The 15,244-nt window shown below is 37.9% G+C and overlaps 1 protein-coding gene across 5 annotated transcripts in view; it reads left to right on the top strand.

Annotated features, from left to right (window-relative positions):
• Positions 1 to 15,244, top strand: part of suco (SUN domain containing ossification factor) — a 43,916-nt gene that overhangs the window by 902 nt on the left and 27,770 nt on the right. For all 5 annotated transcript variants that reach the window (XM_007895614.2, XM_007895616.2, XM_007895615.2 and 2 more), the window contains exon 2: positions 15,027 to 15,117. In XM_007895614.2, coding sequence (XP_007893805.2) covers positions 15,027 to 15,117 — 91 coding nt within the window. The remainder of the gene's footprint in view (positions 1 to 15,026; positions 15,118 to 15,244) is intronic.

Below are 15,244 nucleotides of genomic sequence, written 5' to 3'. Positions count from 1 at the left end.
TCCCCAGAGAAATCCTGCCTTTCCGATCATTCTGCTTTGCTCTGTCATCCAAACTTGTTCACTGGACTAAAGTGAACTTAACGGATAGTTTGGCATTGGGCCCGCACGTTTTTTTACAATTAAAAAAAAGTTACAGCCAGTCTAGTATTGTAGGCCAATTTTGTGTGATGTGGAATAAGAATGGGGCTCAAGCCTACATTTCAAGTTGTTGACTAATGTCACAGCAATCATTGTGACATTACAATACAGAATTACATTTGTATGGCGCCTTTCGCGTCGGGAGGACATCCCAAGGTGTTGGACAGTCAGTATTTGGCTGTGGGGGTTGGTGGAAGGTTTGGGGTAAGGGAGAGCCCTGGAGGGTAGGACGGTGCCAAGGCATGGTTGAAGAGGAGACGTGCCTTGAAGGAGGCAAAGGGGGGATATAGACGCAGGGAATGTGGGATGGAGTTCCAAAAGATGGGGGCGGAGATGCTGAAGGCCCGACCGCCGATGGTGGGGGACGTGGAACAGGCTGGAGTTTGCTGAGCAGACAGGTTGTTCAGAGGTTAGCATGTCATAGGTAGGAAAGGGCAAGGCTGTTGAGGGCCTTGAGGGCGGGGATTTTGAACTCTATCCTCTGAGGGATGTGGAGCCAGTGGAATTGGGTGAGGGTAAGAGGGTGACATTGATATAGTACCTTGTAATGTCATCCAAACATCAGAGAGTGCTGTGGAATTTTTACTGTAAGTTTTATGTTTGTAGGTGCACTTAATAGAATCATACAAGTTACAGAGCAGAAGGAAGTTATACAGCCCATCAAACCTATATCACCTATATCATCTATACAATTGTTCCATGTATTTGAAAACTATTAAACAGGAGTGAACAAAGAATGTGGACTACAAGTGCACTTTTTGTAGGGGGTAGCAGTGTGATGTTTCTCTTTGTAGTTGAAATCCCATTTACAATATCTAGAAAGTATTGAGTGAAAGTAAGTGCTGGGAATAATCCGACAGTCGGCAATGAAATGAACACGCATCATGATACAGTTGGTAGTATAATTCCAGGCTACTGTACAAGAGCTGTCAACTGAGTGTTGGAATAGCTGCTCCTTTAAACCTTTAAGTTCATTATGTGTGAGCGTAATGGATATACCTATGAGTAATCTAACCAAAGTTCAAATGCTGTCACAATCTATCGAGTAAAGTTTGAGCAGTTTTTAAAATTCTAACCTGAGGATTGTAGTAGCTTTGAAGTTATTCCAGCCTTATAGTAAGTTATATAGCGCCCTCCAAACAGGGCAGCATCTCAGAGCGCTTAACAGTGGCGGAGCCTGACACAGAGCCGAAGTGTGAGGTGGACGTAAGCATGGTCGAAGAGGAAAGTATGGGTATGTCGATACTAACAATTTTAACAATGGTAACAAAATAAATAAAAATTTGAATTGATTTATTGTGAAGTGATGTATACATTTTACTGGGCCAAACTTAAAAAAGTACCATAAGTAATGATCAATTAAGCCTTGTTACCTAACAGCCCTGCTTTAGTTTTCCTTCAGCTGAATCTTATGTGGAGACTGACATTTTGCAATAAAAACTATTGACTGGATGAAACGCATTCCAGTGACCAAATGGCAAAGAACTTCTGGTAACCTTGTGAGCGGAAATAAATCTTGTCAGGATGCATTCTTGCTTACATTTATGGAGAGAGAAAGTGGAGATAGTTTTATTTCACATTTTTTGGTGTCCAGTACAACTATTTTTAAAAAGTTCTGGTTCTTGATGCACTATTTGAGGAAATTGTACAATTCATGTCGCAAGGACTTCCCAAGGCACTGGAATATGAAGAACCTACAAACATAGTTTAATTCCTCTTGTGCCGATGAAATAACCTCTGATGCACCATTAGTGGAATTATTCATTTCATTATATCAGAAACCTATTTTGGGACAAGTCTTGTGAAACCAAGCTTTTAAGTTGTAACTAATTTCAGTTAATGTAGAATTATCTGTTGTAGCACCTTTCACATTTGGAGGGATGCCTCTGATTTCTCCCCCCCCCCGGTTAATTCTGGCCTACTCCTTGTCCCCTGCCAATTCTGCATGCCACCATTGATGGCTGAGCTTTTGTTACTACACTCTTAAGCTCTGTATTTCCTCCCTGTGTCCTCACCTCACTCTCTATTTGTCTTTAAATTCTACCTTGAGACCTACCTCTTTAACTACACCTTCTCCCTCCTCTTGTGCTCTGATCCTTCAGGCCTATATTCTTTGTATATCTATATAAATGTACTTAGTTAAATGCCAGTTGTTGTTGAGCTGCATTATCAGTACTCTTTATAATGTTTAAAAAAAGGGTTAATTAATGTTGGATGACTTTAGATAATTGATTTTTGTTGATGCCTTTATTAAGAAAACTGTCAGAGGAGTTGAATGATCTTTTGGACTGTTTGCTAATATTGAAACACTATTGTTCCTCTAGGATGACTTGTGCGATTTATCACTTTTTAACATTCTTTTACCCTTAGGTGTACAAAAATAAATAGGATTTTTTTGTTCCTCTTGCAAAATTGCCTCTGTTTTTGGTTAACCTGTCAGAGTATTGGCTTTCGAAGCAAATTCACTTCTATGTGAAATTCATTTGTATGCCAATATGTATGCCATTTGAGTGAGATTCAAATATTTTTCCTGGTTAAAATTATTTTTCTTGCGGTAGAACCTGATGAGCTTTATTCTTTTCAAAAGCAATAGTTGAGAATAAACTTTATTCTTCTTCATCCGCATACTGCAAAGATAACTTGGATTCAAAGAAATCATCCCTAGCATGTATTTTAATCATTCATAGCTGTTCTGCAGATTAGAGAAAGCAGCTACTATGCTCTGACTACCAAGTGATCTTAAAGGAGTTCTAAATCCACCTGGCTGCTTGCCAGTACGCTTCCCAACCATATTCCATAACCTTTCCATGAGTGCGTGCTCTTGCAATAGATTGCATGGTAGTTATGTCAGCTATAGACTTTTACACGCTATATCTTCAGTGTTTTCACCCTTTCTCTTTGGCTTCCCAGTCCCCCTCTCCAATTCTTGTGGAATGAATGCTGTATTTAAAAACATCTATTTGCTTTTATGACATGTATAACCCTCAGGGGCATGTACAGCCAGAACAAAAACTGGCTTTAAAGCTCTTAGCTAGTCTGTTGTATGGATAGCTTTGAATTAATATTAGATTGCCTCCAATATTAGTGTTTGCTTTTTAATATTATGTTATTATGCAACCTATTGAACATGTAACATGTTCCATCAGTATTTGTTAACTCAAAGGCAGTAAAATTTTGTATAATCAGGAAAATGCGTTATATTTTTTGTTTTATCCAGTTAACTTTTTTTTAAATTTATGGTGTAATGGTGCTAAATAAAAATACTGGTCAGTCAAGGAGTCAGCTGAGACAGATACCCATTTGTTGGGATGGTTTTGCAGCCTTACTCAAGTCTGCAGACATTCCAGTCTCTTTCAATACATGGTAAATCATTTTCATTTATGCTTGTGTTCATGACTTCAATGAAGTGTACAGTGGGTTATGAGCCCTGTACTGAGTTGTCATCAAAGACTCAGTCACATGAGCCGCAGTGTAAGTGTTGGACTTATTCAGTTAGGATCCTGTTGGCTTCATGTAAGAAAAAAAGCTGCAAAATGTGCTGTAATGCTAACCTCAGTATTAGCCTTTTGAACATGTTACATTTCTTGAGTTAAGGATCACATATAAAATGTTTTCTTTGATTTTAAAAACTGAAATATGGAAAGGTAGAAGTTGAGCCTGCTGTTGTACCTTGTCTGCTGGTGTTTGTGCCGGAGAAGTCTCAAACAGTGAGGAGAAAAATTGTAATTAACCTAGAGTTGAAAAGCATCCTTTGAGTATCTCGATTTATGTAGATGCTGGAGTGTGGTTCCAGAGACACCTTTATCCCATTGATTTCTTCAGCTGTGAGCATCGGCAGGCTATTCACCAGTGGGGCATTGCAGCTCAGGCCAATTTTGTTTTCAGTATGTCTGTGTGCGTGCTTCACAGAAGAGTCACTGGATAGTAATCAACAGTCGCATAAATCTGACTGAGAAGAAGCAATGCCTGGCAAATTTGTCTCTTCCCTCCCATTTCTATAGCCTAGGAACAGTGAGTCCAATTGTAGCATAATTTTCTGGTGCTGCATTAACTCAGTTAACCTGAATTGCCCACCGCAGGGCAAAATGCTAAGATTGTCGAGCTACAATTTGATGGGTCTGCTACAATTTGATTGTCATTTTGTTTAATGATAGAAAAATGGACAGTTTGCATGGACAAGGTTTAAATAAGAAAAAATTATGAAAAGTTGTGTAAAAACTCTTAAGGCATTGGGCGTTCTTGGCTTACACATTGTATTTAAATACACTGGTAGAACAAGTTTTGATTTGAATGAAGGCACAGTATCAAAATCATCATTTACCTGTAACTAGAATGTAACCAGCAGTACAAGATTTCACCAGTCACATTAATCTTTGCACTAGAATGCATACTAGCAGACATTTGCTGCCTCTGTTCCATAGCTTTCCATTTCAAAAGCAAATGTTCCCATGCCACAGCTTATTTGCATATGTTTGGCTGCAAAAATGTGAACTGTTCTGTATTAAAGTCATTAATCCAGCTGGAAAGCATTGTACAAATAATAACCACAACATGGGAGACCAACCGTGGTCTCATGGACTGGCTTTCCTGCTTAAAAATTTTTTCAGCCAGATATATTGTTCCATAATGTGAATGTGGACTTTACGATGGGTCTGCTACAATTTTTCTGTTTTGTGCTGCTTTCTGCCTGTCCTACATCTCATTTAACACATGCCTGTTTGCAGCTTTGCCAATGCCACTTTTAGAGTTGGCTGCTGAAGGCAGACTACCTACTGCCTGTTGAGTTATTTTTCTCCCTTTAGGGGTACCCATGTGTACTGCGGGTGAGTTTCATCAGATTAAAGGATCAAACCTGAACTACAATTCTGTGGCAAAGGCATAAATTGTTTTAATCCATACATAGTATTACTGTAGTAGATGTATTTGCTCTTCCTCTTTTCAATTTTTCTAAAGTTTTTTTCATTATTTCCTTCTCCTGTGTTAGTTCCACAGATGCACTCTGACACCTCACAAAGCGAAGGGCAGTGCAGCCCATTCAACCATGAATTTTGCTACCTCAGCAAAGATTGGTCATCTAACTTGTGATTGTATAAATGGTTCAGGGCTGCACTCAGACCCTGCCTAATGCCCCAGGATTTTGGGAAGCTTGTGTATTCAGTCTTGTATTTGATGTGGCACTTGTGTTGATTAAAATGTTCACATTTTAACCCAGAAAATGTGTTGGCACAACATAATTTAATGAAAGGCTGTGGGTCTTTACTTTTTTTGTTTGAGGACCTTGTTAACGTCTTTTGTATTATTATGCAAATCTTTTAATTTCCTTGCTTTCCTTGCATTTTCTCACAATTCTTAATGTTGATTCATAAGTAACAGGTTCACTCTTTAACCTTTTAACATCTCAATTGATTCTGCACCTATGGCTCTCTGAGGCAGTGCATTCCACATTCTTTAAGTATATTATGTGAAGAAATGGTTTTGATCTCACTCCTAACTGGCTTTGCTCATACATTTAGCCAACTACCCTTCTTGCTGAGAGGAGTCAGACCTCGTCTTGCTTGGCAATTACCTAATTTGAAGCACCCCGATCATCCTTAACTCAATGGAATATAACCCATGTTTTACCTGGATGCTCATCATAGCTAAGGCCCTTCAGCCCAGTATTCTTAGAAATCCCTTAATCTGGTGTTTTCCGCTGGATGTTCTCCAATGCTGGTATACACTTTCTTAATATTTTTAGAAGGCTAAAACGCCAGATAAAATGTAACCAGTGCTCTGTACTACTGTAGCACCACATCCTTTTATCCAATTTCAAAGTAAATTGTTTGAAATAGAATATTGAATGTTTGAAACATAAATTTTCTTTTCACCTATGAAACTTACTGAATGTGTTTTGCTCATTCGGCTTCTGTTTTTCCTGGAAAAATGTTTCTTGAGAAGAAGCAAAATTTTTTCATTCCAATGTACTGACCAAGAGATTACTGTTGATGGGAGGCTGGATTACAGTAGCTGGTTTGATTTGTCTTTGCCCTCCTGTTAGTTACAGCCCTGTACTGTCAGGAATTGTCAGAGTCCATCACACATTGACTTTAGTTTCATTCTGCTTGGAGCAGTTATTTATGGCTTGAATGTGCATCCTCTTAGAATCATGGAATCATAAAATTATGCAGCACAAGGAGGAGGCCATTCGGCCCATCGTGCCTCTGCCGGATCTTTGAAAAGAGCTATGAAATCAATCCCACTCCCCCGCTCTCTCCCCATAGGCCTGCAAACTTGTCCTTCCCAAATAATTATCTACTTCTCTCTTAAAAGTTGTTATTAAATTGACTTCCACCACTCTTTCAGGTAATGCATTCCAGATCTGAACAACTCGCTGTGTGAAAAAATTTCTCCTCCGCTCTGTTTCTTTTTAACAACTATTTTAAATCAGTGTCCTCAGGTTACCGATCCACCCACCGGTGGAAATAGTTTCTCCTTGTTCACCCTACCGAATCGCCTCATAATTTTGAAAACTTCTAGATATAGAGACAGAGTTGGGTGTCATCTGCATACATAGAAATTTACCCCATGTCTGCGGATGATGTCACCAAGGGGGAGCATGTGGAGGGTGAAGAGGAGGGGACTGAGGACAGAGCCCTGAGGAACACGGGACGGTGCAGGGTCTGGAGGAGAAGCCATTTGCTGCGACGAAGTGGAGGCGGTTGAACCTTGAAGGTTGAGGTGGGAGGTGGGGAGGTGGAGGAGGATTGAATGGTCCACGGTGTCAAAGGTGGTGGAAAGGATGAGGAAGGAGCCCTGGTTGCACATTCCCAGCAGGGCAAAACCTTGGTCAAGTTTCCTTACTCCACACGCCTGATAATAACCCCTCAAGAAAAAAACAATAATGAATTGGTCACTTCAATCCATGACTGTTTGTGGGACACTGCTGTGCGCAATTGGTTGCAGCGTTTCACCCACAAATATACAGTTAATTCACTTGACAGTATATTCTGTGAAGTGCTTTGAGATGGCTAGCACATGTGAAAAGCGCTATATTAAATGCAAGGATTATTATATTAAGTCTCCTCTTAACCTTCTCTGCTCCAAGGAGAATAACCCTAGCTTCTCTAGCCTCTCCTGTTAACTGAAGTTCCTCATTCCTGGTACCATCCTGGTAAGTCTTCTTTGCACCCTCTCCAATGCCTTGACATCCTTCCTAAAGTGTGGTGCCCACAACTGAACACAATACTCTAGCTGAGGCTCAACCAATATTTTATTAAGGTTCACCATAGGTTCTTGACTTTTGTATTCTATGCCCCTATTTATAAAGCCTAGTATCCTGTATGCTTTGTCTACCTCTCCTGCCACCTTGAAAGATTTACTTATATGCACCCCCTGGTCTCTCTGTTCCTTCACCCCCTTTAAGATTCTACCATCAGCTTATATCGCCTCTCATCATTCTTCCTCCCAAATTGCATCACTTTGCATTTCTCCACATTAAACTGCATCTGCCACATGTCTGCCCATGTTACCAGTCTGTCTGTGTCCTCTTGCACTATCTTCCTCATTGTTTACTACTTTTCCTAGCTTAGTATCTTGTTTTGCTGTTTTATATATTTAGTGGCTCCGGTAATGTGCTTTTTAAAAAACTTACACATGTTTTTTGTTGATTAATTACTGGGCATAATTGCCAATTGCTTTGCTAAAAATTTGGGATGATTCAAAAGTACATCTATAAAACAATGCCTGCAGGTAAAGACCGAATGAGCATTAAAATACTTTAAAATGCAATACAGTACATTAAAAATAATCCTTGAACTTGATTTAACCTCTTTCACTTCAGAGTGACATTTCAAAACACTTCACAGGATATACTGTAAACTGTGGTGACTGTTTAATTTGTCAGTGAACATGGCAGCCAATTTGTGCACAGCAATGTTCCACAAACCGCTATGGATAACCAATTTTATTTGAGGGATTGTTGGCCAGAACACCAGGAGAAACTCCCTCTCTTTTTGAATAATACTTTAACTAGACAACAACTTAAAATAATTAGTGCTGCAGAGGCTGTTTACCCCCAATTAAATGTTAGGGGAATTTTGGGAGACCTCGATTTGCTGCCGGCTAAATATCTGTCTAATCCTTAAAGCTTCAACTGTGAAAAGGATTTAAAGAAACTATTTAATCTGCACTATATTTGATGATGACCATTGATGTTAATAATTTCAGTTTCTTTCACATGTATCTGATATTCTTGAAGCACACTAATCTCACTCTGCTCTTCAGGTTTCTGGTTATTTCAGTGTATTGCCAATAGAATTCTGAAATTCTTGATAAAATGTTTTTGCTGATTTGACAGGTTAAATAACATTACATTATTTTTCCTGTAATACAGTCAGGTCCACACAGATGTATAATGCTGCTAGACAATTCTATAGTGCTTTGTGATGTCCTTCCGATGTGAAAAGCAATATCTAAATGTAAATTGTTACACCAATAACTGTTGACCCATATATGATTCATCACAAGCTCAAAATGTTCCTTTTTTACTGTTTGTCCTCTAACTTTGTCTCTTATACAGTATGGCATTTCTTACAGCAACAATTTCAATCAACTAAAGAGATCTTGATTAACAGTTCTAATGTGCCTACTCTCTTGTTCTGTGTAGATTTTTTTAGCCTAAATGCGAAAATGCAGCTAGAAGGTAGATTCACAACCATTTATGCAGAATATTCTTGCAGGATGCCTGCCCTATCAACTTATCCTTTGACTGTTGAGTCTATCTTCATGGTGTGTTATGCAAATTTATTCAATACCATCCCAACAGTTGAGCCTTCTAGCAAGTTGTCAACTATCTTGGGCAGAATGTAACTTTCAGTCTACTGTGTTTATCTTAAAGAACAAATGGGTGGCAAGCATAGATTAAAAATGGAGACCATCTATTTTATCATAGATAAAATCCATAATTTAAAAGTTAAATAGCAAATTATCTTTTTCTTCATTGCCATTTTTAACATTCTGTTTTATAGATAAAAATTCTCTAATGATCCAGTTTGAGGTTAAAAATTCACTGTGGAGGATTGAGGAAGAACTTCCCTACCAATTTTATGTGTCTTGTTGCGTGAATCCCTGGATTATATCACTAGGTTATCAATCTACATAAACACATTTCCTTAAAGGTATTATTTATAGCTGTGCTTGTAATAGAAAATATTTGCCCCCTATTAAATATATTGAAGTTAATGACATTGCACAATACAATTTGAATTTTTGCAGCACAATCAGATTAGTGAAATGAAAACATTTAATCCTATAATATTTATTAATTAAAGAAGGCTACCTATTTCTGAAGTTGCTTTCTTCCTCCGTAGTGTTTCTAACATTGCTAGGCTGGGAGTACAGTGTCCCCAGTAGATTTGCACTTTACCTACAAATCATTTTGATGATGCAACACCCAGTATTGAGGGATTATTAAAGCCGTTTTGTCAGCAGAACTCTTTCCTAGAAATGTCATGCTCAATCAGGCATCTGTATTTTGTAGTGTCTGGTAATAATGTTGAACCTCACTGCAGGTAATCGTTTGGAGTTGGGTAGATACATAACTAAGACACAACTTGTGTATCAGATATGCAACCAGTAATGCTTTTTTTTGTTAAAATTACCAACTGTATTTTATGTCCTTTCTGGTCACTGTATGGGAGAGGCTTGATATGGAATGTATAGATCTATCTCTTCCTCCTTCTCCCCTGGAAGTGGTGACTCATGTTGGGGTGTAGTTTCAAAGCAACCCCATGATAACAAGCACCAATTTGTTCATGTGCGAGGCCTACACAGTGAAAATGCTTGTGTTCAAACCTGGAATGTCACAGCTAAACCCACCGAACCCCCTTTACTATCTCAGTGAAACTTGAGGCCAGTTGGAGTGCTCACTACCTCTGTGATTGAAATTGACAGCCTCAACCCAGACCAGTAATTGAACCTGGCACCTTTTTGATCTCTAACTAAGTGTAATATGTTGTGTAATTATTGAGTCATGTGGAAGCTCCCCTATTTGACAGACTTTAGTCAGTAGGGAGCTGAAGGGTGAGTTTATTTTATTCCATCTATTTGATGGGTTGAAGTTTTTATGATGAAATATTAGTCTTTATTGATTTATTTCCAAATAGCAAATTGGTAGCAAAGCAGAGAGGAGATTACAAAAGAAAACAATGATTATACTATCGCAGTGAAATTTTTTTTATTTTGAGAAGGTGCTGAGTGTTCTGTTGCCTGTAATCATTAACAATGCAGAAGTGATCCAGACTACCTAGAAATTTTGAACCATAAAAATGCTTTTCAAACGTGGCATAGCACAACTGGTGTGAAGCCTTGGCAACATCAGCTGAGCTAATCAAGGTGCCTTCACACTGTTTTCCTTGTTTAACGTTTCAGTTGCACCCAAATCAATCTACAACTAGTTTTCTCTCTTGATGCTACATTTTTTGTGTATTATCATGTCACTGCAAATACTGTTATAACTGGGTTAAAAAATAAACTCAGTTTAAACGAACTATTTTAAACCATAAATTATTGAATTAGGTAACACTGCATATCATTAAGTTGGGAAGCATATAAGCTTAAATGTAAAACTGATATTGTACCAGCTTTTTGTAATTAAATAATGGAGCAATTGCTGATATAAATAGTGTAATTATTATTTACTATACAGATGCACAAAACTGGCACTTGACTGCAGTTTCTGTGTTTATTGCATGCACAAAATGTATTTATTAAAGTAATTTAAACGTGTCTCATTAATGCCTTGTTCATGGAAGCAAAGTGAAATGGGTTCCAGAAATTATGCCATGTTGAGCAGGAAACTAGGTTTATATCACTCTCCATTACATTCATTGGGGATTTTGGAGATCCTCACAGAAAATTAAACATGTACAGAACATTATTTTAAAGTCATTAAAGATCTGAAAATGATTTTCAATGCAATAATTTAACTCAAAATAAGGTTACCTATTGTATGAGGACATTGAAACACTAAGAATAAAGATAAGAAAGTGGCTGATCTTTATGAATCCTTAAAGGTTCACAGAACTGTTGTGATCTAACCTTGGGTCTATTGTGGCATTTCTGAACTAAAGTTCACTTTGTGATGAATAGGATATTGACTTTTTGTCTTAGATTTATAATTTAGTGTTTGAGCATTCATTACTTTGTATGTATTGTCTGTTTGATTTGTTTCCTTCTCCAATATGTATTGTGTCAGTTTGACTCTTGTAGGGCGCTTGCTTCTTAATCAGAAGGTTGTTAGTTCAAACCCCACGTTGGGACTTAACTCCTATATTCTTGGCTGACACTAATGCAGTGCTGGGGGTGTGCTTGATTGTTGAAGGTGCTGTTTTTCAAATGAGCTGTTAAAAACTGAGGTCCCATCTGCCTGTTCAGGTGGACATTAAAGTTCCAATGGCATTATTCAGAAACGGCTCCTTCTGGTGTCCTGGCTGGCAATTCCCCAATAAAATTGGTGAATTGACTTAATGACTGTTTGTGGGATATTGCTCTATGCACACATTGTCACATTACTCACAAGAACACAAATTCACTCTTACAGAAAAATCCTGTGAATCTCTTCGAGAGATTCTGCCCACATGAAAGGCACTATACCAAGTGTAAGAATTGCATTGCAGTCACATATGGAAATTTGGGTGTATTCTGTGGTCTGCATCATGTTTCTGTTGGAGGTCATGAAATCCACAAAACTATCTGCTAACTGAAAAGAGGCATGTGTTAAACCAGGATACTCTTTACTTCTCCATTTATAGGCAAATTCAAATATTGTGCTGCTGGGGAAATTTCAAGCAGAGTAGTAGTTCTGCAAACTTAGCACGCCTTCAATTTTTCATATAAGCAATCTCAATTACCACTGCCTAGCTTAAGTTTTGCAGAGAGTATACAACTAGTCAATTGCTTAGGCTGACATCAACAACAACTTGCATTTATATAGCACTCTTCACTCAAAATAGGTTCTTGGAGCATTGCGCAGTGACAGGGTTATACACCAACTGAGGAAGGAGGTGTCCACAGGCATGGTCTTCAGGAGGAATTTAAAAATTGGTGGAGGGGTGTGAATCGATAAGATGGAGGCCAGGGAGTTCTTGAGGTGAGAGGTACTGTGACTCAAGACACAGCCACTGATCGAGGGATCAGGGGATACACAGCAGGCCTGTGTCTGGCGAAGGGAGCAGAGAGGTAGGTAGGTGCTAGGGTGAGAAGGGATTTGTAGGTGAGGATCTTGAAATCAATACATCTGGAGATGAGGAACTAGTGGAATCTTGCAGGAGTTGATATGTAGAGTTTGATTAGGGTGTGGCTGTTAAGGTGAGATGGAACAATTGGATAGATCTGAGCATAGATTCTTGAGAGAATTCAAGAAAATGCTATTGGAAAAATTACACAAAAACTTGCATTTCCTTTTAACACAGTGATAACATCTTTTATGGGTTATTTGTGTTGTGTTGAACTACTTTGAGTTAATGAAATGACATTTGTTTTAAAAGCTACACTGCCTATTACAGTAACATGGAGTAAACAGCTACAGATTATTCTGTGAGTAACCTGAAACTCAAACCACTTCTGTCCCTGTAAATAGTGAATCAGGTGAAGTGAAAGCGGGTACTTTTACATTCTGTATTTCTCCTTCTAGCATTTCAAATGTCATGCTCTGTGCACACATCATATCGGATGACCACATTTCAGCCAGACAGTGTAAAACGTATTTCATTTTATTCTCTATGTTCGGGGGTGGGGGGGGGGGGGGGTGGGTGCATAGTGAAATCTCAGCTAATATTGCTGAGTAATCATATTCCAAAATAAACTTTCCATTATTTAGGAATGTCAAAACTTTCATAGTCAGCTTAATAGCTGCCATTGGTTTTGTGTGATAATCCTTTGTTGCCTGTCTGTTCCAACAGCATGTCTGGTAGTGCTTAATCTATTGTTACTGAGCTGTTCTTTTTTGTCACAGTTAATCTTACAGATGCTTTTTGAGGTACTACAGTAGTAGCCTATCTTAAATGCCCAGCTAGTGTAACTTTGCACCATTGTGGGTGCCCATTGTGGTGGTTTTGATGTATCCCGCAACATTGAATGCATTCCTGATTATTGCCTCAGATGTCAAGAATGCAGTGTTGGCTGCTTTTATCCTTTAACAAAAAGCTGAAGTGTGTTTCATGACATGTGGGTAAGATATTTGATAATCCCAGGAGTGAAGCTTATGCATTTTAGCAATGCCTTTTCAGCTTTGTGATGGTTCAATCCATGGTGTTCTGCACAAGAGTATATGTAGAATTCATTGTTTAAGTGTCAAAGGGACCCATTTTCTTTTTGGTAAATGTCAATCAGCTGGCTCCTAATTCCACATCAAATGATTTAATGTTACAGTTGAACTGTGTAATTTACTTTGAAGTGACAATAGGCTCCTGCACGTTGCAGGATACTGTCATATATAATAGAAGAAAGGAAGAGATGTAAGTCTTTGGAATTTTTTTAAAATTCTGATTTGTAACTATTACCATTGAACATACTGTTAAAAAATGTAACTGAACACCATGTGTTCCGGCATCCAATCTGTAAATTGTTGGTTTTAAACTAAGTGAAGAGGTTATATTACTTGGTCATCTGCAGGTTTGAAATGAGTTTTTGTGTTTAGTTATAGTAATAAACCTTGCATTTGATATAGCGCTTTTCATGTCTTCTAGATATCTCAAAGCGCTTCACAAAATATACTGTAAAGTGAATTGACTATATATTTGTGGGCAAAACGCGGCAGCCAATTGCGCTCAGCAGTGTCCCACAAACAGTCATGGATTGAAATAGTTTCCTGCATAATTTTACATTGATTGCTTTAAATTCTTCATTCTTTGAAATAAGGTTAATCTCCACAATATTAGGGATTCCAGTATCTCACACAGCAAAATAGTCAATAGATTCTATTAATTCTAGTTTCATGTGCAGTTTATATACTGGTACCATCTTGAGACCAATTCATGGTTTCATTTATTGTACTACTTCAGACTGGATTTTAATCTTAAAATCATTTCATACAAAAAAAATAAATTTACAAATCACCTGTAATTTTTGCTGAGTTCTCCCATTTACCTTAGTGGATCAATTATTAGTATTTTCCTTCTCCCCCCAACACATTTTGCTTGCATAGAGTACAAGAATCAACTATCTTTAACAGATCACAAACGTAGATAGACTTTGTTTCTGAAGTGCTGTCAGTTTGTCTTTACAGTATATCTTGAACAAATGTCTTTATTTGTATAGTTCAAATAGCTCCAAAAGCTGCTTGTATATAGTATTGGTGTAAGTAAATGTTTAAAATGTGTTGTCACAGTGTGCAGTAAGACATCTGTGTGATTACTGGAGAGCTTGGTATTTACACAGTCAACAACATTTGTTTGACCAATTCAACTATGCTCTACACATTTTATCATGGTATTCATCTTGTCAACAAAACTTGGTGCAGTACAGTTTGCAAATGGTGAGGAATATTTTTAAGTTAATATTTCAAGTGATCCTTCTTTCAAGGCGCAGGAGGAAACACGCTCCCATAATTTGATGTTAACAGCCTTACTGGTTTTAAGCATTAACTCATTTGTAAAGAATACTTGTACTTTGGTGATATTGCACAACATTGAAGTCAATGTATCTGTATGCAAAGCATTTAGATCCCAAACTCAGATTTAAAAAAAATTCTGAATAGTATTTGTGAATATTAATATTAGATAATTTGTACAGTGTGATTGCTCAACTGGGTTTCAATTACCACTGATTTTCTGCCTTGTGCCATAAGTTTTTTTTCTGTTCTAGTTTTGCCTCTTAAACAATACAATTTTCATGTTTTTTTTCTTTTACAGGTGCCCTAGTAGGCACGTATTTTGTACTGGGCAACAGGAAAGTTCCTCTACTGCAGCAAATGTTGTACCAGATGATAGCTTTGAAGAAAAGGTAAGACTTACATTAAAGTAAGCAACTAAGGTGCTGACTGCATTGTCAGTGATATGAAACGTCGGGCAGGTGAGGGAAAGAGCAGGGCAGTGTATATAAAAAAAATTGTAAGTGAACATACAATCAA

Source organism: Callorhinchus milii, unplaced genomic scaffold, assembly GCF_018977255.1.
Source record: "Callorhinchus milii isolate IMCB2004 unplaced genomic scaffold, IMCB_Cmil_1.0 Scaffold5, whole genome shotgun sequence".
NCBI classification, from domain to species: Eukaryota; Metazoa; Chordata; class Chondrichthyes; order Chimaeriformes; family Callorhinchidae; genus Callorhinchus; species Callorhinchus milii.
This window is presented reverse-complemented; position numbering and strand designations above follow the sequence as displayed.